Source organism: Neovison vison, chromosome 14, assembly GCF_020171115.1.
Source record: "Neovison vison isolate M4711 chromosome 14, ASM_NN_V1, whole genome shotgun sequence".
NCBI lineage: Eukaryota > Metazoa > Chordata > Mammalia > Carnivora > Mustelidae > Neogale > Neogale vison.
This window is the reverse complement of record NC_058104.1, coordinates 17,830,610-17,852,110: the sequence shown is the minus strand read 5'-3', so window position 1 is coordinate 17,852,110 and position 21,501 is coordinate 17,830,610. Positions and strand designations below refer to the sequence as shown.

The following is a 21,501-nucleotide window of genomic DNA, read 5'->3' as shown; positions in this document are numbered from 1 at the left end:
GCCCCGTGGGCTGCGCGGGGTCTCTGCGTCCGCGGGCCGGGGTCCGGGCCTCCCGGTGACGGCGCCCCCTCCCGCTGGTGTTAGCCGTGCAAGAGCCGGAGCCCGGCGCGCAGAGGCTGGAGCTGCAGCCCAGGGCCGGACGCGCAGCGCGGAGGAGGGGGTGAACGGGAGCGGATCCGACAGAGACCTGGGGACCCGCAGAGCCACGCCTCACCCCCGCCGGGGAAGCCCAGGGCTACAAGGCGGTGCCGCAGGAGACGGATGGGGAGGAATGGGGGGGGTGGGGAGGGGACTTCCCGGCGAGGGGCGAAGGGCGTGCGAGTCCCACCGCTCTGTCTCTGCAGCAGGGCAGCGATGGGCGCCCTGTGGCTTAGATAAAATAAATAACGAGCAGGATGAGCGAGCTCCAGATACAAACTAAAACACAGAAATCCTGTATGCGTCCCCGCCAGCTGCGCTAACAAACCACCGCGGACCGGGTGCCGGAAACAACACGAATTTATTTCTGGAGGCTGGACGGCCAAGACCCAGGTGCCGGCAAGGTCGGATCTTCCGGCCAGTTCAGTCCCTCCGCTGGGCTTGCAGGTGGCTGCCCGGACTCGTGCTCACCTGGTCTTCCCTCTGCGCCCGGCAGCCCTGGCCCACATCTCCTCTCACCGTTAAGAGCACAGTCAGGCCACCCTCACCGCCTCGTTTTGCCTTCGTCGCCTCTGGAAAGGCCCTGCCTCTCAGAACAGTCACAGGCTGAGGTCCTAGGGATGAGGACCTCAACACCAGGGCTGGGGGGTGTGGGGCGAGAACACAGTACAGTCCATGGTCAATCCCAAGTGCAACGAAAGCCTGCACTTCCCTTTCCAGCTTCTCCTTGACCCTCCAACTCCTACCCCACTCAGGAGGCTTCCGACACCAACTGTGTGTTGGGTTTTCCCCAAAGCAAAACATTATTTGGGACAGGGGCTGAGTGATTCCTGTTCCTGTGGTGCTGGAGGGTGCCCTCCAGCACCAAGATGTTACCACCCAGAAACCTTCCAAAGCCCAAACTTTGGAGAGTTTTATGGAGGCTTGTCTCATAAGCAGGCTCAACTAATAATTCCATCTCTGGTCCCTCTTCCCTCCCTGGATGATGAGAGATGGAGCTGAAATTTCCAGGCTTCCAGTCATGGGTTGGTCTTTTAGCCTCTGTCCAGGCGCTCTCCAGGAGTCACCTCCTTAGAATAAGACACTATCATCTAGAATAAAGCTTTGCTTGACCTTCAAAACAAAAAACAAAAAAACAAAAACAAAACAAAACAAACAAACAAACAAACAAACAAAAAAGACACTACCATCTCCCAGGAGATTCCAAGGGATTTAGGAGCCCAGTGTCGGGAACTGGGGTCAAAGAGCAAATGATAGAACAGAAGATGCTTTTAGTGCTCTTACCTTTTAGGAAATTACAGGAGATTTAAGACCTCTGTGCTAAGACCCATATATGTATTTTCTTCTGTTATTCCTCTCTCTCTCTCTCTCTCTCTGTCACACACACACACCCCTAGCCTCTGGCCACATGACCCCTTGCAGCAAAATGATAGTATAGCACATTACTAGTATCCCATCCAGTTCTTGGGAACCATTCTGGTCCATCGTTCTCTTGCATGAAAACATCTCTCAGGGTGAGGCCAGTCATCAGGTTTGAAGCCCTTTCCTCGATCTGGTCAGGGTGCAGAAGCAGGAGTGGTGTCAGCACATGCATGGTTTCACTTTGCCCTTGTGGACATCCAGTATAATTGAGCTAAGACAACACAGCATCTCTTGCTCAGAGCCTCTTTGGAGGAATTCATGGCGCACTGGATTTCCCTTATGACATAACTCATTTAGTCATTACTTTATCTCCCCATCCATGCCCCCACCCCATTTTAGACAACCAATGCTTTAATCGCCTCTCCCATTTCTCTACCAAACCAGTCTCCGAGAAGGATATCTCTCTGCCCACTGTGGGACATTACAGGCTGGCAATGGTGGTCCTTGGTCTGAAGAAATGTTGGTCTCCGTTCTGGTTAGTTTCTGGCTCTCTGAGCACATCCATCCACCTCTGGCTTAGCAAAGCCAGGTCCGGAGTCAGTGTCTCTTCCTGTGGGGACCCATCTGCCGCCTCCTGAATGACCACGGGCATCCCCGTGACGATGTGTCATCACGTTCTGTAGTTCTGTAGTCTCTGTCCCTTCAGCAGGCAGAGGAACAGTTCCTACTGCCATTTCCCACCCTAGAAGGCATGGAGGGAGTGAGTGTCGATTCGGCCCCCAGGGCCCTCCACATTCACTCATTCTGTGGACCCGGGTGGCCACATTAGGTGAGCACATGGGGATATCTGATTATGGATTCCAGTAACCTTCCAAACCTGGAAGGGGGCTCTTCTGACGGGCTTCAACACACCCTACTTTCTTTAATGCAAATTCCCACAGTGATTTCCACGGGACCGAGCCTCAACTGGGCACCTCTGTAGTCGGCCAGGTTACCACTGTCCTCCTGGCTGTGCGTCAGTAGAAACCAGAACATAAGGACTTTTTACCCCTGCTCAAGTATTCCTTCACAGCTGGAAAAACAGCCCGCAACTCAGCCCACCGGACTGACTTGTTCATACCTTCCTTGATCAGAGTGGCCGTCTTCCGAACAGGATGTTGTCCGCTCCCTTCAGAATGGCCGTCCACAGAAAGCAAGCGGCTACTTGTTGGTCAACGGAGAGCTGTTTGCCAGGCACGGTCCCAAGGACAACAGAATCCCGCTGCTCCTTCTGTAGTTCTGGACTCAGCCCTGGAAAGAGGCTCCCATGCTCAGAGCATTCCCCAGGCAGCACAGTCCCATGTAAACCACATTCATTTTCTCAGGGCACGCTGCTGGGCACTGCCGTCCCGAGAGTGTCTCTCTAACAGTACCCAAGACAACACAGGTGTAACAGGTGCCAAGAACGTTTTTTTAAAGTTTCTTTTTATTATTATTTATTATTTGACAGACAGAGATCACAAGTAGGCAGAGAGGCAGGCAAAGAGATAGAAGGGGAAGCAGGCTCCCTGCTGAGCAGAGAGCCCGATGCGGGACTCGATCCCAGGACCCTGGGACCATGATCTGAGCCGAAGGCAGCGGCTTAACCCACTGAGCCACCCAGGCGCCCTGCCAAGATCATTTTAAGTCCTTCCCTCACCAGGGTAACTTCACTCTATGTCGGGAGCAAGGTAGTAAATACCCGTTAAAAGGAGGATTCTGTAGTCCGAAGTCCCAGTGGTTGTCGCTGGGGGGCGCTGACAGGCTTGTGCCGGTCTGCACTTCACAGGGGCCAGGGCACAGAGAATCGCGCCTCCCACCCCCATTAGCTGGAGGAAACATCGCCCATCTCCAAAGTACAGTCTGCCTTAAGAGACTCAACCATCTCATGTAACACCTGTTCCAACATACCAGTTCTCCGACTTTTACCTTAATTCCACCAACCCTCACATACCTGACTGGTAATCTCTGTTTAGTACTTATGACTGGTAATCTCTGTTTAGTACTTAACCCACTCAGGGCAAAACCGACAGGCTGTGGTTGTACAATACAAAGGTGGGGATGTGTTTCCTTATGTGACATAATATCCACTTGCATAAAACAGTACATAAAGGAGACACGACCTCCTGCCAGCAGGCCCGCCCGAACATTCCAACTTGCACCGTTTTACCAACACTTACATTCTTACCTGCCATCTAATCGTAGCCCAAGTCAGGGCTTTGCCAGTGGGTTTCAGTGGCAAAGTGCACAGGGCTCCTAGGTCAAGGAGTCGGAAAACTTCTCCATCCAGGATCCAAAGGCCTTGGATCAGGGAAGATCCTGGGGAAATGGCGGAGGAAGCAGCACCGGGAATTGTCTCCCCACCGGGACAGCAAGTGCGCTAACAGAACCTCCAGTAACCACTTCGGAACTCTAGAGTCCTGTGGAAGGCTTACACCTTCTGGGGGAGACTCTGGGAGGCAGACTGCCGTGGCACACAGTGGCAGCACTCTCTGAGCTGAGCTCTGCACGTGCAGCCACACTGCAGCTTGTGGGAACTAGGGTGGACAAAAGGGACCCTGTCCTCCAGATATCAGGAATCTCATCCCAGAGATGCACAGAGGTGGGCAGCCACTGCTGTCCCCCACCCACTGTGGTGAGCCCCTGTCTCTCCTGCCGAGGTGACTACCAGGGGATTTGAAGGGCCGGTGCCTTAAGCCCCCCCTCATTGTTCACTTTTCCGCTTTCAGGAGCCAGACATTAAAAACTAGAACATTTGCAGTCAAATGCTCTACCACTGGGCTATACCCCCCACCCCCAAAACTAGAACATTTGAAACCACTGCATATAATGCAGGCAGAAAATAGAGTAGCATGGTGGTTACCAGGGGCTGGGCTCGCAGGGGAAGGAACTGGGGAGATGTGGTTTCAGTAGTAGGTCATGGAGATCTAAGATCCAGGACAGGCATTACAGTCAACACTCCCATGTCACATGCTTCAGAACTGCCAGGTGAGGAGATCTTAGGGGTTCGCACCACGTGGAAGAAACGATAATGATGTGGTGTGCTTGCGGTGTTCGTGGGCACCACCAGTGGTAGTCGTTGCTGTGTATAAATGTGTCAGATAAACACATTGCACACCTTCCACTTACACAGTGTTACGTGTCCATTATACGTCTGCTAAAGAAAACACCAGCTCCCACTCCCACCTCCGAAAAACCACAATGAAACAAAACAATTGTGCATGGGGGTGGGGAGGTGGAATGAGAAAGCACGTGTCCCAGGAAGGGCTCAGACAGGACCTGGGAAGAGGGTAAGTGTACCCCGGAGGCTGCTCCCAGGCACAGAGACCGCCCACAACCTTCACAAAAACAGACACAATCCACAAGCACAGTAACAAAGAGGGAGGAAGAATCTGGGGTCCAGAGCATTGTTAGACTCAAATGTCTAGGGTTCCACCAAAAAATCACAAGTCCAGCTGGCTGACTCAGTCGGTGGAGCAGATGACTTTTTTTTTCTTTTTTTAAGATTTAATTTATTTACTTGTTTATTTGTTTATTGAGCATGTGGTGGGGAGGCATGGAGGAAGAGAAAGAAACTCAAGCAGACTCTTCACTAAGAGCTGAGCCCCGTGCAGGATTTGATCTCACAACACTGAGATCAGGAGACTCAGCAGGTGACTTTTGATCTTAAGGTTATGAGTTCAAGGCTGGTGGCGGGTGTAGAGATTAAGAAACAAACAGGGGCGCTTGGGTGGCTCAGTGGGTTAAAGCATCTGTCTTCGGCTCAGGTCATGATCCAAGGGTCCTGGGATTGAGCCCCTCATCCATCTCTCTGCTCAGCAGGGACCCTGTCCCCTCGTCCCCCACCCCCCTCACCTGCCTCTCTGCCTGCTTGTGATCTCTGTCAAATAAATAAATAAAATCTTTAAAAAAAAAAAACAACAACCAACCAGGATCGCCTAGGCGGCTCAGTGGGTGAAGCATCCTCCTGATTTCCGCTCAGGTCAAGATCTGAGTGTTGTGAGATTCAGCCCAGCGTGGAGTTCCGTGCTCACTGGGGAGTCTGCTCTCCTTTGCCCTCTGCCCCTACCCCCCTCTAAAATAAACAAAGAAATCTTTTTTTAAAAAGGCATACAAGGAAACAGGAAAGTATGGCCCACTCAAAGGGGAAAAAATTAAATCAACAGGAACTGTACCTAAAAAGACCTAATGGCAAATAAATACTCTTAAGATTTTACTTCTAGGGGCAGCTTGGTGGCTCAGTCATAAGCATCTACCTTCCGCTCAGTTCATGATGCCAGGGTCCTGGGATTGAGCAGGAAGCCTGCTTCTCCCTCTGAGCTCCCCCTGCTTGTGTTCCCTCTCTCTCTCTGTGTCTCTCTGTCATAAATAAATAAAATCTTTATTTTTAAAAAAAGATTTAAATAAAATCTTTAAAAAAAAAAAAGATTCTACTTCTATGAAGTACTCAGTGTCATCAAAATCACAGGAACCGAGAGTAGATGGTAGGTGCCAGGGGTCAGGGGACGGAGCATGGGGAGTCAGTATTTAATAGGGACACAGTCTGGGTTGGAGCAGCTGAGGAGGGGATCTGGGAGCACATGGGGTTGAGGGCTTCAGGACAGTGGGAATGTTGGCAGTACCCAAACAGCTGAGATGGCAAAGCTTCAGTCTGTGTATTTCCACCACAGTGAAAAAAAGACTGATGTTGAAGACAAACAAAAGGAGCCAGGCAACCAAAGAGGTCACCCTGCGTGGTCCCACGCATATTCAGTAAGTGTGAACTAATCGATGGTGCTAGAAGGCAGATCAGTGCTTGCCTGGGCAGGGTTGGGGGAGGTAAGAGGCATGAGGTTAATGTGAGGAGTTATGAATATCACCATGACCATAAGGGTTTTTTGGAGTATATATATGTGTCCAAATGTGTCAGATTGGCCACATTGTTCCCATTCCATCAATTCAACATTTAGGCACCCCACTTAAAAGAAACCATCTAGAAAAACAACAACAGGGGCGCCTGGGTGGCTCGGTGGGTTAAAGCCTCTGCCTTCAGCTCAGGTCATGATCCCAGGGTCCTGGGATTGAGCCCCACATTGGGCTCTCTGCTCAGCGGGGAGCCTGCTTCCTCCTCTCTCTCTGCCTACTTGTGATCTCTGTCAAATAAATAAATACAATCTTTAAAAAAATAATTAAAAAAAGTAATAAAACAACAACAACAAAACCATCTCAAGATTTCCACCCTGCTGGGATGTGTCCTGCCACTCTACTCTCCCTTCTCTTTCTCCTCATTATTTTGTTTCTATCACTCCACTTCCCTTATTCTTTTTTTTCTTTCTTTGACTGCCCTTCGATTTTGGAGCTGCGGGTGACATGGGGTCCCCGTGCAAAAGGGCATCCCTTAACCAGAGCCTTATTCAGAGGGTGAATGTCCATCATGAAGCCAGTCCTGCGTGGCTGGCCTATAGAGCACATAAGCTGCTTTATATGGGGTGCTCCGCTTGGCATTTATACAGAGAAACAGACAGCCCACCCGCTTGGGGGAAACAGACCTTACAGTGGTTTTTATCCCATCTGCTACGCTGGCTGTTCCCTCCCGTGGGTCTGGATCGTGTGCGGCCATCTGTGATTGTTTAATAGGGAGCCATGGGTCCTGACTCACCCAAACATGTTCTTCCAGCATTCACAGCCCAAGACAGGCCCCACGTGAGTCACTCTCCCAATCGAGTCAGTAAGGGCTCCTCGGAAGCTAATGATAACGATCTATGAAATGAAACAACTCCTTCGCCCTGACCCCTGGTTCCAGCGGCTTCTCGGTTTTGCCCTTCCCCTACACTGACTACCTCCTTGGCAAGCAGAGGTCTCAGAGGTCCTTTCTGCTGTCACTGGATCACTTTTCCCTTGGGGAGTGGCTTTTAGGCGAGCGACCGAAGCAGCGAGGTCTGACCCAGCATTCTCTTTTAACTGCATTTTAACTATTACAGCTAAGCAAGGGGTTGAATATTTTGTCTTTTTCGTACAAAATAGTTTGCATTTCCGTACGGCTCCAATGAACCAGCTCTCAGGAAGTTGGCTCCATCCCTATGTTCCACGGGTAGCCCTTCCCGGGAGTGACTGAGTGCCGGACAGCTCCTGCTTCATACTGTGGGTGACTACGTGGCCACTAGGAACTACTCGTTGCCCACCGTTTTTCCCTTTCTCTTCCCAAACCACATTTCTGTGAGTCGGGGCCATTCTGGCAGATCCCACTTCCATGACACCAACTGTAATGAAAACCTCGTGTCCCTGGCATCCTGATTTACAAGGGTTTGGGGAGCTTTGTGCTAGCACCTGGGGGCAAGTGGAGATACAGAGATATACACACTCACATTTTTTCCCTATTATTTCACACTGTGTTTGCCACCAGATCGGCAGAAATTTAAACGTCTGGTGATGTCAAGTTGTAGACAACGTGAGCCAGGTGAAACTCGTGCTGCTGTCAGGAGAGTGTTTCGTGGCTGCCCCTCTAGGGAGTCAAGTTTTCACCCAAAATGGGATTCAGATGTGAAGACAGATGAGGCTGCTCATACCAAGACACTGTGACAAGACTGATGACACACATAAGGGTCAACTGATGACGTGGTTTTCCATGGGCAGCAGGGCCAGTGTCTAAGCAGGTCTGAGATGGCTTGAGAGAGCAAGGAGGGGCTCTCATCATGGCAATGGGCGGGGGGAGGCTGGGTGGAGGCCCCCACACACTGGCCAGGGCTTCCCTGCTTTAAATTTCCCTCCAGTGCCGCGGAGAGAGCGCCAGCGCCTTCTAATCAGCTTGCCCATACGTGGAGCACAGTGGGGAAAGGAGGCGTGTAGCTTTAAGGCTGTCAGCCATCAAACATCAAAAATGGAGTCAGACTCTTTATTACAGAGTGTAAATTAATACCTACACTTTGCAAACCAGTTTGGCCATATTTAATAGAGCTAAAGAGCATAGCCTCCGCGGTGGGTAAGAGATGGCTGCAAATTCTTTGTTACTCCTCTCACTGAGAGGTGGACTCAAATCCTCCCCCCTCTACCTCCCCCCCACCCCCAGCCTGGGTTGGCCCCAGTGCCTTGATCAGCAGAATGCCACAGAAGCGATGGTCCTTGGGGTTGAGGTTCTCAACCTCCAAGGCTGAGTCTTGAGAAGACTTGCAGCTTCCGCCCAGGCCTCTCGGACCCTTGTGCTGGGGGAAGCAGCTGCCATGTCTGGCCTCGACACCCTGTGAGGACATCCCTGCAGGCCACAGGCAGGGGCCACGTGGTGAGAGAAACACCAACTGGTCCCAGCTGATCCAGTGACCCAGACGTCCTGCCCGGGCGCCGGATGCAGGAACCGAGAAGACCTCTGAGCCGAGAAGACTTCCCAGCCACTATTCATGTGCAGTTGCGCGAGAGCCCAGCAGCAAGAATCCTAAGCGGCCCCCAGCCCACCCTCGACGCTGTGGAACAGGAAACCGGATCATTGTTTGAAGCCTTCTAAGCTGCAGGATGGCCATTACGCATAGGAGAACGACGGAACACCTCCCCCTGCTGATTCCACTTCTAGAAGGATAACAGCATAAGACTCCCACCCACGTGTCCATGGAGGTCTGTGTACAACGACGTGCATTAGAACGTTGTTTATAACATTGAAAAAGTGCCAAAAGGCTAAGTTCTCCCTGATAGAAGAGTAGAGAAATAAATTGGAGCATAAACATTGGATGAAAAACCATACGGCAATGACCAAACTGTATCCAAATGCATCTTCGGGGATAAATCTCAGAAACATTTTGGAAAAACAGCTGCCTGGAGTGCTTTTTTTTTTAGATGTTTCTCTTTTTAAGTAATCTCTGTATCCAAGTTGGGGCTCAAATTCACAACCCCAAGATCAAGAGTCACACATTCCACTGACTGAGCCATGGAGTCCTTAAAAAAGAAAAATCAGTGTCCTGAAAGACACAGAAAAAGACAAGCAGACTTTCTTTCTTTATTATTATTTTTTAAACTAGGCTCTACACCCAACATGGGCCTCAAACCCATCACTCGAACCAAGATCAAGAGTCGCATACTCTATATATTGAGCCAGCCAGGGGTCCCAACAACGGACTATTTATTTTATTTTTTATTTTTTAAAAGGTTTATTACTGGGTGCCTGGGTGGCTCAGTTACTAAGTGTGCCTTCAGCTCAGGTCATGATCCCAGGGTCCTGGGATCAAGCCATGTATCCAGCTCCATGTTCAGCGGTGGCAGGGTTGGGGGGGGTTGCTGCTTCTTCCTCTCCCACTCCCCCTGCTTATAGTCCCTCTCTTGCTGTCTCTCTCTCTTTCTCTCTGTCAATTAATAAATAAATACAATCTTTAAAATTTTTTAAATAAAATAAAAATAAAAGGTTTATTAATTTGAGAGAGAGTGAGAAAGTGAGAGAAAGAACTTGAACAGGGGAGGGATGCCTGGGTGGCTCAGTTGGTTAAGTGACTGCCTTCATCTCAGGTCATGATCCTGGAGTCCTGGGATCGAGTCCTGCATCGGGCTCCCAGCTGGTGGGGGGAGTCTGCCTCTCCCTCTGACCTTCTCCCCTCTCACACTCTCTCTCTCTCTCAAATAAATAAATAAGATCTTAAAAAAAAAAAAAAAAACTTGAAAAGGGGAAGAGGCAGAGGGACAGGGAGAGAAGCGGCCTCCCTCTGAGCACCAAGCCCACAGGGAGGGCTGGGGGTTCCATCTCATGATCCTGAGATTGTGACCTGAGCTGAAATCAAGAGTCAGGTGCTTAACCGACTGAGCCCCCCAGGACCCCTAATGGACTATTTTAGATTAAAGGAGACCTAAGAGAAATGATAGTTAAGTGAGTATGTGGTCCTTGATTTCACATTGTCTAAAATGGTATTACCAGGAACGTTAGAACACGGGCTGTACATTAGGTAAGGTTATTGTGTCTTATTTTATTGTTTGGTTTGTCGCATGTGATAATGTTCCCTGATTACATAGAATATCTGTGCCCTCAGGAGATGCCGGTGGAGGTAGCCAATGGTTTAGCAAAATGTGTGTAGGTACGTGCTGTGTAAGAGAGAGATAAAGTACATGGGGCAAAACGTTCGCAACTGTGAGTCCACAGAGACGGTGTGGTATTATCCCTGCAACTTTTCTTGAGGTTGGAAAATTTTCAAAACTATGGATTCCGCCAATACACACAACACAGACGAGTTCAGAACCATTATGCTAAGTCAAAGAAGCCAGGCACAAAAGACCATCCACTAGACAGGATTCCATTTAGAGAGCATTCTGGAAAAGACAAAATGATAGTTACGGAAAGCAGATCAGTGGTCGCAGGGTCGAGCTACAGAAGACAGACTGCAAAGAGGCTTGAGGCGTGCTGGGGGTGAAGAAAGTCCTCTCTATCATGACTGTAGAAGCACTTACACCCCAGATATTTGTTAAAAACTCATCAAATGAAATACTAAACTTGGTGAATTTTATTCTATGAAAACTATTCCCAGGGCGCCTGGGTGGCTCAATCATTAAGCATCTGCCTTCGGCTCAGGTCATGATCCCAGGGTCCTGGGATGCGCACTGGGCTCCCTGCTCGGCAGGAAGGAAGCCTGCTTCTCCCTCTCCCGCTCTCCCTGCTTGTGTTCCCTCTCTCGCTGTGTCTCTCTCTGTCAAATAAATAAATAAAATATTAAAAAATAAATAAGCGAAGAAAGAAAGATTTCACGATGAGACCATTCTGGATTTAGATGGGCTCTACATCAATGAGTCATGTCCTTATAAGAGAAAGTGGAGAGCGATCTGAGACCCAGGGTCCTAGAGAAGACCCATGGGGAGCCCATGTAAAGAGGCAGGCAGAGCTTGGAGCAGGGTTCTTCCTAGCCAGGGAACACCCAGGATCTCTAGCAGCTAGGAGAGAGCTCGGAATAGATTTCATCCTCGGAGCCTCTAGAAGGAACGAACCCTGTCCCTACTTTGCTTTTGGACTTTTGGCTTCTGGAACCCTGAGACAAGAAATCATTGCTTAAGCTACCCAGGTTGTGGTGATTTACAACAGCAGCCTTAGGAAACAAATACCTACTTCCATAAAGCTGACTTTTTTATTTTTGGCAGCTTTTTTTTTAAGATGGGAAGAAACTTGGAAACATCAGGTTAAATAGAAACAGCGAGTTGTCGACCAGGGCGTTTGGCGTGACCTGTCTCATACGGAGGGTTAAAGTGCTCCCAACAATTCTTCTTATTGTTCATAGACTGTGTCATAAAAGCCTGCAGGCCCCTTGGTCTGGACCCGAGCCATTCCCATGGGGTTGCCTCTACAGCAGGGGGCATCTGCTGGTCTCTGGATGCCAGTGTGGACTGCCCCGGCTCTGTGAGGTGTGTGAAGTCTTCCCCAGGGAGGAGACCTTGGAGCCAAGATCTGGCACAGCAGGAGGCCCAGCAGGTGGCGGGGAAGGTGGGGGAGAACGTCCTAGGGTGAGCACGGGCCTGTCAGAGGGCTGACTCTCCAAGGGCTGGCTTAACTTCCCCTCCCTTCACTGTCCCAGGCCTCTTCCTGGGGACACTCTGCCCCCCTCGGATCCATTTTCCTCCTGGAATCAGCAGGGAGGTTGGGGGAGGGGAGCTGAGGGGCAGGGAAGGGGCTGGGCAGCTGGAAGCCAGAATTCCTGGGTCCAGAGGCAGCAGGGCACTGATTTAAAAGTCCAAAGACTGAAAGACAGACTGAGGCTGAGCGCCAGGCAAGGCGGGCTGGGGGCCTCCCATTACAGGCACAGACAGATCACTGGGCCTCCCTGAGCTGGTTTCTGGTCCTCGAATGGTATGACCTCAGAGGGTGGCTGTGGGATTCTCTGGAACATGGGTGGTGAGTCACTTCTGTGGCCTTGCCCTGCCCCTGCTGAGGGCCACCAGCAGGACTGGACCCTTACTTAAGCCCCACAACCCTTGAAGCTAGCAAGTGCTATCATCCCCATTGTACAGACAGGGAAATTAAGGGCTGCAGAGGTTCATCAGCTGAATGACCCAGGGACATCCAGCGAACATACGGCCAAACTGGAATTTGGCCCGAAGCCATGGATGCTGGAGTCTGTGAGACAACCTCCTTTGCTGTATTGCTTTATGAGTTCATTTCTGGTTTATAGGTCTCTGCCCCCTCCCTGCTCCTGGGTAGAGCTTCAAACCTCCCGGGAGGAAGGCCTTGCCCACTTCATCACCAGGTGAGTCCAGCCCCCTGCCTGGCAGAAGGCGGGGCTCAGGGAACATGTGCTAAATATGGGTGTGTGGGGGGGTGGGCTAGGCATTGAAGGGGTCAGATGGTGGCACCCAGGAGAGACTGAGGCATCTCCAAAGTCCACGAGGCTGTTGTCACAGGTGCTGTGGGAAGACATGATGGCCTCACTAGGCCATGCCACCCTCAAACCTCTTTGCAAAGCAAACTGGCACCCCTACTCTGTGTTGGCAGGAAACCTTGTCCTAGCCTTCCCAGGACCCAGCAATCCCAGCCCCTAAACCATCCTTCCAAGGAGTCCTTGAACCCTTTTCCCACAAGTCAGGAGGTCCAGCTCCCATCTTCCTATTTCTCTAAGACCCGGCCAGCTGGCCCCAGGCTCCCGACACCCAGGAGTCCTGACAGCCAGCCAGAGGCCTGCAAACCAGCTGCTCCCAGCTGACAAAAGCCAGTAGCGCACATCCCTTCCCAAATTCTCATGCAATAATGTCGGGGGTAGCTCGAAATCTGCCAAGCAGGGATCACTAACCCTCCGAAATTGCCAAGTCTGCAAACTGGGTCTTTCTTTTTTTCCGCCAGAAAGCCTGCTGTTGATAGAACTTCCAGCACACCGCTGTTCCACCCCTCCCTTTGTCCCTGCCCACCAGGCCGGGAGGCCCCGGACCTCCCGCCAGCAAGCCCTGGGAGTCTGGAGAGACTTATCACCGGGCATGCCCAGGCGGCCTTGGGCTGGACCCACCCCAAATGCTCCTGGCCTCCACACCAAGTCCTCTGTCCTCGCACTGGAGCATGGGGTCCAGCCTCGGGCCACTTCAAGACGGAGAGCCCTAAGCAAGTGAGGGGTCCCCCTCAGCCTCAGCTTCCTCATCTGTAAAATGAGGACAATAGCAGTTCCTGCTTCATTAGGATGTCATAAAAGTAAACGAGTTGTGCTCATAAAAGAGCTCACTTAGCAGAGTGCTTGGTATGTTGTATTTGTCCTCGTTGTCATTCTCAGTAATGTCCTACCCTACAGGGCAGTTGTGAGGGGAAAGGAGCTGACGTTTGTGCGCAGCCTGGGATCTGCACCCAACAGGTGATCAATTAATGGGGCCCACGGTTTCCGATGGCAGCGGCACAGAGCAGGTGCCCAGAGCTGGGTGGAGGCGACAGTCCTTCAGCCCCGCCCGGCCACTCCGGCCGCCAGGGGGCGCCCCAGTCCTGCCCGCGACACCGCCCCCTCACCTGCGCTGGCCGGGCACCTGGCGCCGCCTCCGGAAGAGGGGATCCGGGACCGTGGGGACCTTGGAGGGAGCCCGGCGTCAGCGGGTGAGAGCCTGGGGGGCGCCCGAGGACGCGGGCCGTTGGAGCTTCAGGTAGAACAGGGTCGGCGCGAGAAGGCGCCGGGGGTGGGGTGGTCGAGCCTGGCTCCTGGGGCGCACAAGCTGGAGGCGTGGGCAGGAACGTAGGTGGTCGCTGAGCCTCGGATGCCTGGGGCGGGGCGGGGTGGGGGGTGTCGAGGAGCTGGGGGTCCAGACGCCTGGATCGAGATGCTAAACAGCGGCTCGGTACGAGAAGGTGCGAGAAGGCGGGAGGAGAAGGGACGCCCCCCGGTCTCCAGAGCGGGGTTGAGGCCACAGGGGCCACCTCAGGGAGACTCCGGGACCCCGCTGGGCCGGAACAACCGCGACAACTGGGTCCTGCGGATGGGGCTGGGCTTGGACACCTGGGGTGGAAGGGACAGGTGTGTGTGTGTGTGGGGGGTGTTGTGCGCGCGTGTGTAAGGGGTGGGAGGGACCCCCCCAGAGGGTTGGAGGTGGGGAGGGTGCCAGCGAAATCTGGTGTGTCTCTTCTGAGCCCCGGATCGGCCGGGCCCTAAGCAGCCCTGGGAGAGCGCCACCGGGCTCCCGTCCCCAGGGGCGGGCCGGGAAGTAAACAGAAACCTGGAGTGGCCCCACCGTCTGCTGGTACAACTTGTTACCTGGCCCTGCCCTGGGCCTGCCCTGGGGCCCCTGGGAAACTGGGGCCAACACTCCAGAATGGGAGGACTGGGTCTGGGCACCTGAGCTCCAAGGCATGGGGACCAAAACACCTGGATCTTGTGAAAATAGGAAAACAAGGACCAGGATACCTGGGAGGGAAGGGGGCTGGGGTCCTGGGCTTCTGGGGTCCTGGGCTTCTAGAAGAGAAGGGATCCGCAGGCCTAAATTCCCAAGGCCTGTACTCTGGGAGGGGAAAAGGCTGAGCTCCTCTTGAGTCCTGAGTCTCTGAGAACTTGGCTTCTAGAAAGAGCTTCCCTGCTGGTGAGGGGCTGGGAGCCAGGACAGCTAAGGTGTGGGGCATGGGGGCACGGTCAGCAAGGTCCTGGAGCACTGGGACGGTTACCTGGGGGCAGAGGATGTCTTTCAACAGCAGCTTATTTCCTTGTACTCCCTGCCTCAGTTTACCCCGGGGACATTAACGGAGCTGGGTGGCCAAGACGCAGATCATTAACCCTTCACAGCCCAAGGAGGCCCTTGCCGCAGGGCCAGATCTTGACCAGCAGGGGGCAAGTCCCAGCCAGCTGCCTGTCCCCACTGACCCTCCTGTGCCCACAGAGGCTGCAGCCACCATGAGCTCCCCACAAGTACCAGGCTTCCTTTCGGGGCTGCTCTCTGGAGGTGCCTCCCCCAGTGGCAATGAGGGCTTCTTCCCCTTCGTGCTGGAAAGGCGGGACTCGTTCCTGGGAGGGGGCCCGGGGCCCGAGGAGCCCGAGGACCTGGCCCTCCAGCTGCAGCAGAAGGAGAAGGACCTGCTGTTGGCCGCGGAGCTTGGCAAGATGCTTCTGGAGCGCAATGAGGAGCTACAGCGGCAGCTGGAGACACTGAACACCCAGCACTCTGAGCGAGAGGAAGTGAGCTGGCGGCTGGGGCAGGGTGGGACAGGGGACAGCCTGAGCTGGTGGAGGGCAGGCGGGAGACAGGTGCGCAGGGGGAGGCCCCCGGAAGAGCAGTTCAGGACTGGGCCCGTGTTCCTGGAGGGATTCTCCAGTGGTTGAGGACAAGCCAGGAGCTAGGTTCAGGCCTCTGCCTGGCTGTGGGACCCTGGGCCAGCCACTGGCCTTCTCTGAATCTTGGGTCTGGCCACTCAGTGGGATGGCACAACCCCAGCCACCAGTTACTGGGCACCCCTTCCCTGCCTGGCCCTGGGCTAAGCCCTTCCTGCACGTTGTCTCGGCCAATTCTCTCCTAGACCTGTAACATAGAATTCTCCCCTCTACCCAGGCTGTCCTCAGCTACACAGCCATTCTGAGGGTCACATCGGGCCCCTAATCACCCCGGACAACCCCGACTCCAGCATCCATAGAGCCCCAACCATTGCTTCAGGATAGACCTGGGGAGCTCATGTCCCTCAGTTCCTCCTCTGGCCACCTAGTGGGCATGTCAACATTTAAGTGGCACATCTTGACCCCATCACCTGTGGTCCTCATCCCCACTTCCCATATCAGGACCAGAGCCCAAGCCTCTCATGACCTCTCTTCTCCCGCATGTGCAAGCCCTAGGGATTTTGCCCCTAAACCAGATTCTGAATCTACCCGCTTCCCAGGGTCTCTGCAGCCTCCAAGCTGGCTGAAGCCAACATCGCCTCTGCCCCAGCCCCGCAGCTGCCTCCTCACTCATGCCCAGCTTCCACTCCTGCTCCCAGAGCCCATTCTCCATGCTCCATTATGGGGCCGCCAGAGGCATCTTCAAGAATTGCAAATTGGGGGATGCCTGAGTGGCTCAGTGGGTTAAGCGGCTGCCTTTGGCTCAGGTCATGATCCCAGCAGGAAGCGTGCTTCTCCCTCTGCCTCTGCCTGCCACTCTGTCTGCTTGGGCTCACTCTCTCCGACAAAAAAAAAAAAAAAAGGACTTCAACTTAAAAAAAAAAAAAAGACTTGCAAATCGGATCATTTCTGTCCTTGCCTAAAATCCCCTCACGGCTCCCCATCTCACTTACAATGACACTTCACCTGGGCCCAAAAGTCCCTGCTCCAGGGCCTCGGCCAGTGACACCGCTGTCCTCCCCCAGAACCTCTTTTTAGTTTCTCAAGTAAACCCCACGTGTTCCCTTGGGACCTTTGCACGTGCTGCTCCTTGGTGTAGCCCTCTTCCATCCTGCGCTTTAGGTGTGAAGTCAAACGTCACTTTCTCTTTAAAGAACCCCCCAGCCTACCCCACTCTTCCTCATCGGGGTTTCTTTACAGCCCTTACACACTCTCTCTGAAACGACCAAGTTTGACCAAGTTCAAGCCTGTGTCCATGCGCCTGAGTCTCTAGACTCTAAGCTACCAGAGGCTAGGAACTCGGTGGTCTCCAGTGCTGCAGACAGCCAGACCCCACAGTGGGAGGAGCTCAGGAAGTACTGCTGGGCTGGCTAGGGAGCCGGAACCCAGGGGGTATTAAAGAGCTTGTCTAATCTAGGAGAGCAGCACAGCAGGGCACCAGCGAGGACAACTGGACCCTGAACCTGGGGATTTAATCCTAGAGCTCTGTTGCCCCCACGATATTTGGCTAAGAGTTTGTGCACGTGGGTTGGAATTGCTGCCTCACTGCTTTACTGTGTGTCCTTGGGCAAGGCATTTGACCTCTCTGACCCCCAGGCTCCTCATATAGAAAATAAGTACACTGACAATTCTAACTGTGATTGGCTGGATGAAATGGCACCAGGAAGGCGCTAGCACAGAGCCCGGCCGGAGTGCCTAATATCTGGAGCACCATACGTTTACCACTGCCCTCTTGCTTTGAGGGTTTATAGAGAGTGGGGGCCAGAGGCTGGCCCCCCGACTTGCCTGCCTCCCCAAGCCGGGCAGCTGGGTGTGACAAAAGCGTCCCCCCACCTGTTGGACAGGTTTTGGGGAGGGCACGCTGAGGCCTGGGGCCCAGGTGGGGCTGGCCAGGGTTAATTAGAGAGAGCTGGCCCAGAGGAGCTGGGGGAGAAGAGCTGAGCAGAGGCTAAGCAGCCCCTGGGACACCGGCTGGTGAGGCCATGGGCCGTGGCTTAAATTCTGCCAGACTCAGGCGCCAAAAACGGCGCCTGCGACCTCGGGTGCAGAAGCCCAGGCAGCAGCCGGAGGTGAGCGGGCATCAGGGATCCTCACTCTCCTCCAGTTCCAGATCAGCTCCTCCTGCCTGACTTGGAAACCTCTCTCCACTCTCCCCCCGCTCCAAGGCTCTGGTTTTCACTCTCTGCCTGCTTCTCCCTCTTGCTTCCACACCTGTCTCAGTACCCCTGGACCCCTCTGGGTCCATCTGTGTGTTTGTTCCAGCCTCCTCTCCCCCATCCCTCCCTCTGTCCTTGACCCTCTGTCCGGGCCTCCACAGCGGCTGCAGCAGGAGAACCATGAGCTCCGCCGGGGCCTGGCAGTGCGGGGCGCTGAATGGGAGGCCAGAGCCGTGGAGCTGGAGGGGGACGTGGAGGCCCTCCGTGCCCAGCTGGGAGAGCAGCGCTGCGAGCAGGAGGACAGTGGGCGTGAGCGGGCACGGGCCCTCTGTGAGCTCAGCGAGCAGAACCTCCGGCTCAGCCAGCAGCTGGCCCAGGTGGGAGAACCGATCTTGTGTCCCTGACAGAGGGAGGGCAGGTGTCTGTGTCCCAGTGTTGGGGTGGGTGCATGGGGCTTGGGGTCAAGGCTCAGGGCCAGCTGGGGGCTCCACTGCCTTCCCCCTCACCCCCAACAGGCCTCCCAGACCGAGCAGGAACTTCAGAGGGAAGTGGATGGCCTTCGGGGTCAGTGCCAGGCTCAGGTCCTGGCAGAAGCAGAGCTGAGGACGCGGCTGGAGAGTCTACAGGGGGAGGTGAGTGCCAGCTGGGGCTGGGGGTGATCTGGGGCTGGCCCGGCACCCCCCCTCCAGCCCTGAGGTCTCTCCCCAGAACCAGATGCTGCAGGGCCGCCGGCAGGACCTGGAGGCCCAGATCCGGGGCCTGCGTGAGGAGGTGGAGAAGGGCCAGGCCAGGCTGCGGGCCACCCACGAGGAGCTGCTGCTAATGCGGCGTGAGAAGCGGGAGCATAGCCTGGAGGTGACCGGTGGGGGGATGGGGGTGGAGGGGTGTATCTGACCAGGGCAGGGGCCACTGCCTCGGGGCTTCCAGGGAGATGAGGCCACAGCTGGGTCATGGGGAGCCCCAGAAGCTGGGCCAAGAGAGCCTGGGCATTAGCCCAAGGGCACGTGGGAGCTTTGGAAGGAGACTGAGCAGGGGTGGTCTGTCTTTAGAAGCCATCAGAGCCCGGCAGTTGGGAGGCCAGAGATGACAGGGACTTGGACCAGGTCTGGGGCAGTGGAGATGCACAAAAGGAAATGACAAGAGGTAGCAATGGCCTGATGTTTAAGCTCTCAGGAACGTGCACTCTGTGGTGAAATAACGTGGGCCCGGATCCCAACATCCCTTCTTACTTTCCTTGTCTGTGAGATGGGATGGGGATGATGAAGAGCCGAGGGGAGGGTGAGGCACTCAGCACAGCGGGGGGTTAGAAGGATCAATAAACGTACCTAGGATGAAGAGTTAGCAGGCCGACCGGTTGGGGAGGGGGCGGGGCCCGCCAGGTGACCCGATGGGGAGGGGCTGGGGGGAGGCGGACTGGAAATTTTAAAGCCAGGGCACCTGTCCGCACCCTGCATTATAGAGGAGTAAATTGGGATCTGCCGAGGGGACCTGCGCGGTCCAAGGCCGCCCAGCGATCCGAGGGTGGGAGCAGGATCCCTGGGGTGCTCCGACGCGCGGGACTGCGGGCTCTGGGCGGCGCGCCGGCGCCCCCTGTAGGTCGGCGGCGGGATGAAGGCGCAGGGCGTCCCTGGCTGACTAACCACACTTCTGCCCTTCTGTCTGTCCCTCCTCTGTCCCTCCGCAGCTGGAACGCGCGCGCTCCGAGGCCGGGGAGGCATTGAGCGCGCTGCGGAGACTGCAGAGGCGCGTCTCGGAGCTGGAGGAGGAGTCGCGCCTTCAGGACGCCGACGTGTCAGTAGCCTCACTGCAGTCCGAGCTTGCTCAGAGCCTCGACGGCGACAAGGACCAGAAAGTGGATGGATGCAGAGACGCCCCGGTGAGCTCGTGGCCCACTAGCCCCCACGTGCCATGCAGACTCCGCCCCTCCTCCTTTCCCCAGGAGGTACGACACCTCACTGACAGATTCCTTTGGCGAACAGAACACTCTGTCTCCTGAGATCCAAGAGACATTCAGCCACCTGCCTTCAGCCCAAGAGGAAAGCCTGGAGCCTCCCAAGAAGCGAGCATCCCTGAGGCCAGGGGAGATACTCGAGGAGAAGGAGGCCGAAGTGGCCCGGCTGCAGGATGAGGTGTGGGAGTGCGAGAGCGGATGGAGAGCCCCTCCCCAGGCCAGTTTCTCTTGCCCATCTACACCTCTGAGCCTTTGCCCACGAATTCCCCCTCTACATGGATCTATCTGCATCCCAACAAACTTGTAGTTATGCTTCAAGAGTCAGACTGTATGCCACCTCTTCCAGGAGGGCTTCCTAAGCCGCAATCCCCCCCACCCCCCAGCCCTACCTCCTAGTTCTTCTCTCAGCATCCCTTCTGCAGGTTTACACCACCCTGCCCCCACCCCATCCTGCACCAGCCTGGGGGCTCAGATTATTCTCCACATTGGCCGCAGCTGCCCAGAGAGTTTGTGGAGCAGGCGAGGGAGGGCCTGGAGACCTGAAGCCCTGGCTGCTGGGAGACCCAGGGGGCCCACCTGCTTCTTTTCGCCTTCCCCTGCCCACAGATCACGCTGCAGCGGACAGAGATACTGTCCCTGCGGGAGGAGCTGCGAAGGCAGAAGGAGCTGCGAACACAGGAGGACCCCGAGGAGGCCCTTAGCGGCGCCCTCTCGGATCGGGACGAAGCTGTGAACAAGTGAGCCTCTGCCACCATGCACCATAGCCCCCCAGGCACCCTGGGCCTTCGAATCCCACCCCCAACCCCCGCCACGTGATATAGTTATCCCCACACCCACCAGGAGCCCTCCGACCTTGCTTTCGGTGTCAGCAGCACCACACCCGTCGGGGTCCAGCGGCGTCTCGCCACGCCCGTTCCCTGACGCCCGAGCGCCCTCGGACCCACTCTTTGCCCCTCTTGCCGGCAGAGCGTTGGAACTGTCCCTGGAGCTCAGCCGCGTCTCTCTGGAGAGGGACTCGCTCTCTCGGGAGCTGCTTCGCACTATCCGCCAGAAGGTGGCGTTGACGCAAGAGCTGGAGGCCTGGCAGGTGAGGGGCGGGACCGGAAGGGGCGGGAGACCGGAAGGGGCGGGGCCAGCGCGCTGACCCGCTCCTCGGGCCGGCGCAGGACGACATGCAGGTGGTGATCGGCCAGCAGCTGCGCTCGCAACGCCAGAAGGAGCTGAGTGCGGCCGGATCAGCCCCGCGTCGCGCTGCACCGCGCTTCTCGCTGCGCCTGGGCCCTGGGTCTGCCGGCGGCTTCCTGAGCAATCTCTTCCGAAGGACCTGAAGGGCGGGCGAAGGGGGCCGCCAGTGGCTTCTGGTTCACGTAACTCTTCTGGCCAATGTAGCACCAGGGCCCTGTCTTCCAGAGGGGGCTGGTGCCCTCCCCGCCCCGGGAAGCTGGGCAAAGGCTCACTGGGAGCAGGGGCCAGCTTTGGGTGCCAGGGACCCCAGGTGGGTGGCGGGACAGGTGAGGCAGAGCTGTTTTAAATCTATATAGGTCTCTGTTTTCTAAGCACCTTGCGCCTGGCATGCTCCAGGGCAGAGATGGGGGTGGGTATTTATGTATCAAGGTCGAACAGAGTAATATATAAAAAATCATTACCCCAACTTGGCCTCCGTTCTTGGGAAGAACATAAACGGAAA

General features: G+C 55.1%; 1 protein-coding gene and 1 long non-coding RNA gene across 3 annotated transcripts; one reads left to right on the top strand and one right to left on the bottom strand.

Moving 5' to 3' along the window:
- Positions 1–1,289: 1,289 nt before the first annotated feature.
- On the bottom strand, positions 1,290–20,787 carry LOC122896097. The gene is made up of 3 exons (XR_006382352.1): positions 20,652–20,787; positions 2,621–2,790; positions 1,290–2,242 (listed from the first exon to the last, which is right to left on the bottom strand). It is a non-coding gene; the product is annotated as an uncharacterized LOC122896097 (long non-coding RNA).
- BICDL2 (BICD family like cargo adaptor 2) lies at positions 13,953–21,496 on the top strand. 2 transcript variants are annotated; one of them, XM_044234054.1, is made up of 10 exons: positions 13,953–14,011; positions 15,280–15,575; positions 18,025–18,240; positions 18,379–18,495; positions 18,572–18,718; positions 19,548–19,739; positions 19,843–19,992; positions 20,421–20,551; positions 20,781–20,901; positions 20,981–21,496. In XM_044234054.1, exons 2-10 carry the CDS (start codon positions 15,294–15,296, stop codon positions 21,140–21,142), a joined length of 1,518 nt encoding a protein of 505 aa, XP_044089989.1. In that variant the 5' UTR covers positions 13,953–14,011; positions 15,280–15,293; the 3' UTR covers positions 21,143–21,496. The 2 variants fall into 2 exon arrangements, with proteins under 2 accessions (XP_044089989.1, XP_044089988.1); XM_044234053.1 differs by having other exon boundaries at positions 13,953–14,058.
- The last annotated feature ends 5 nt before the right edge of the window (positions 21,497–21,501 follow it).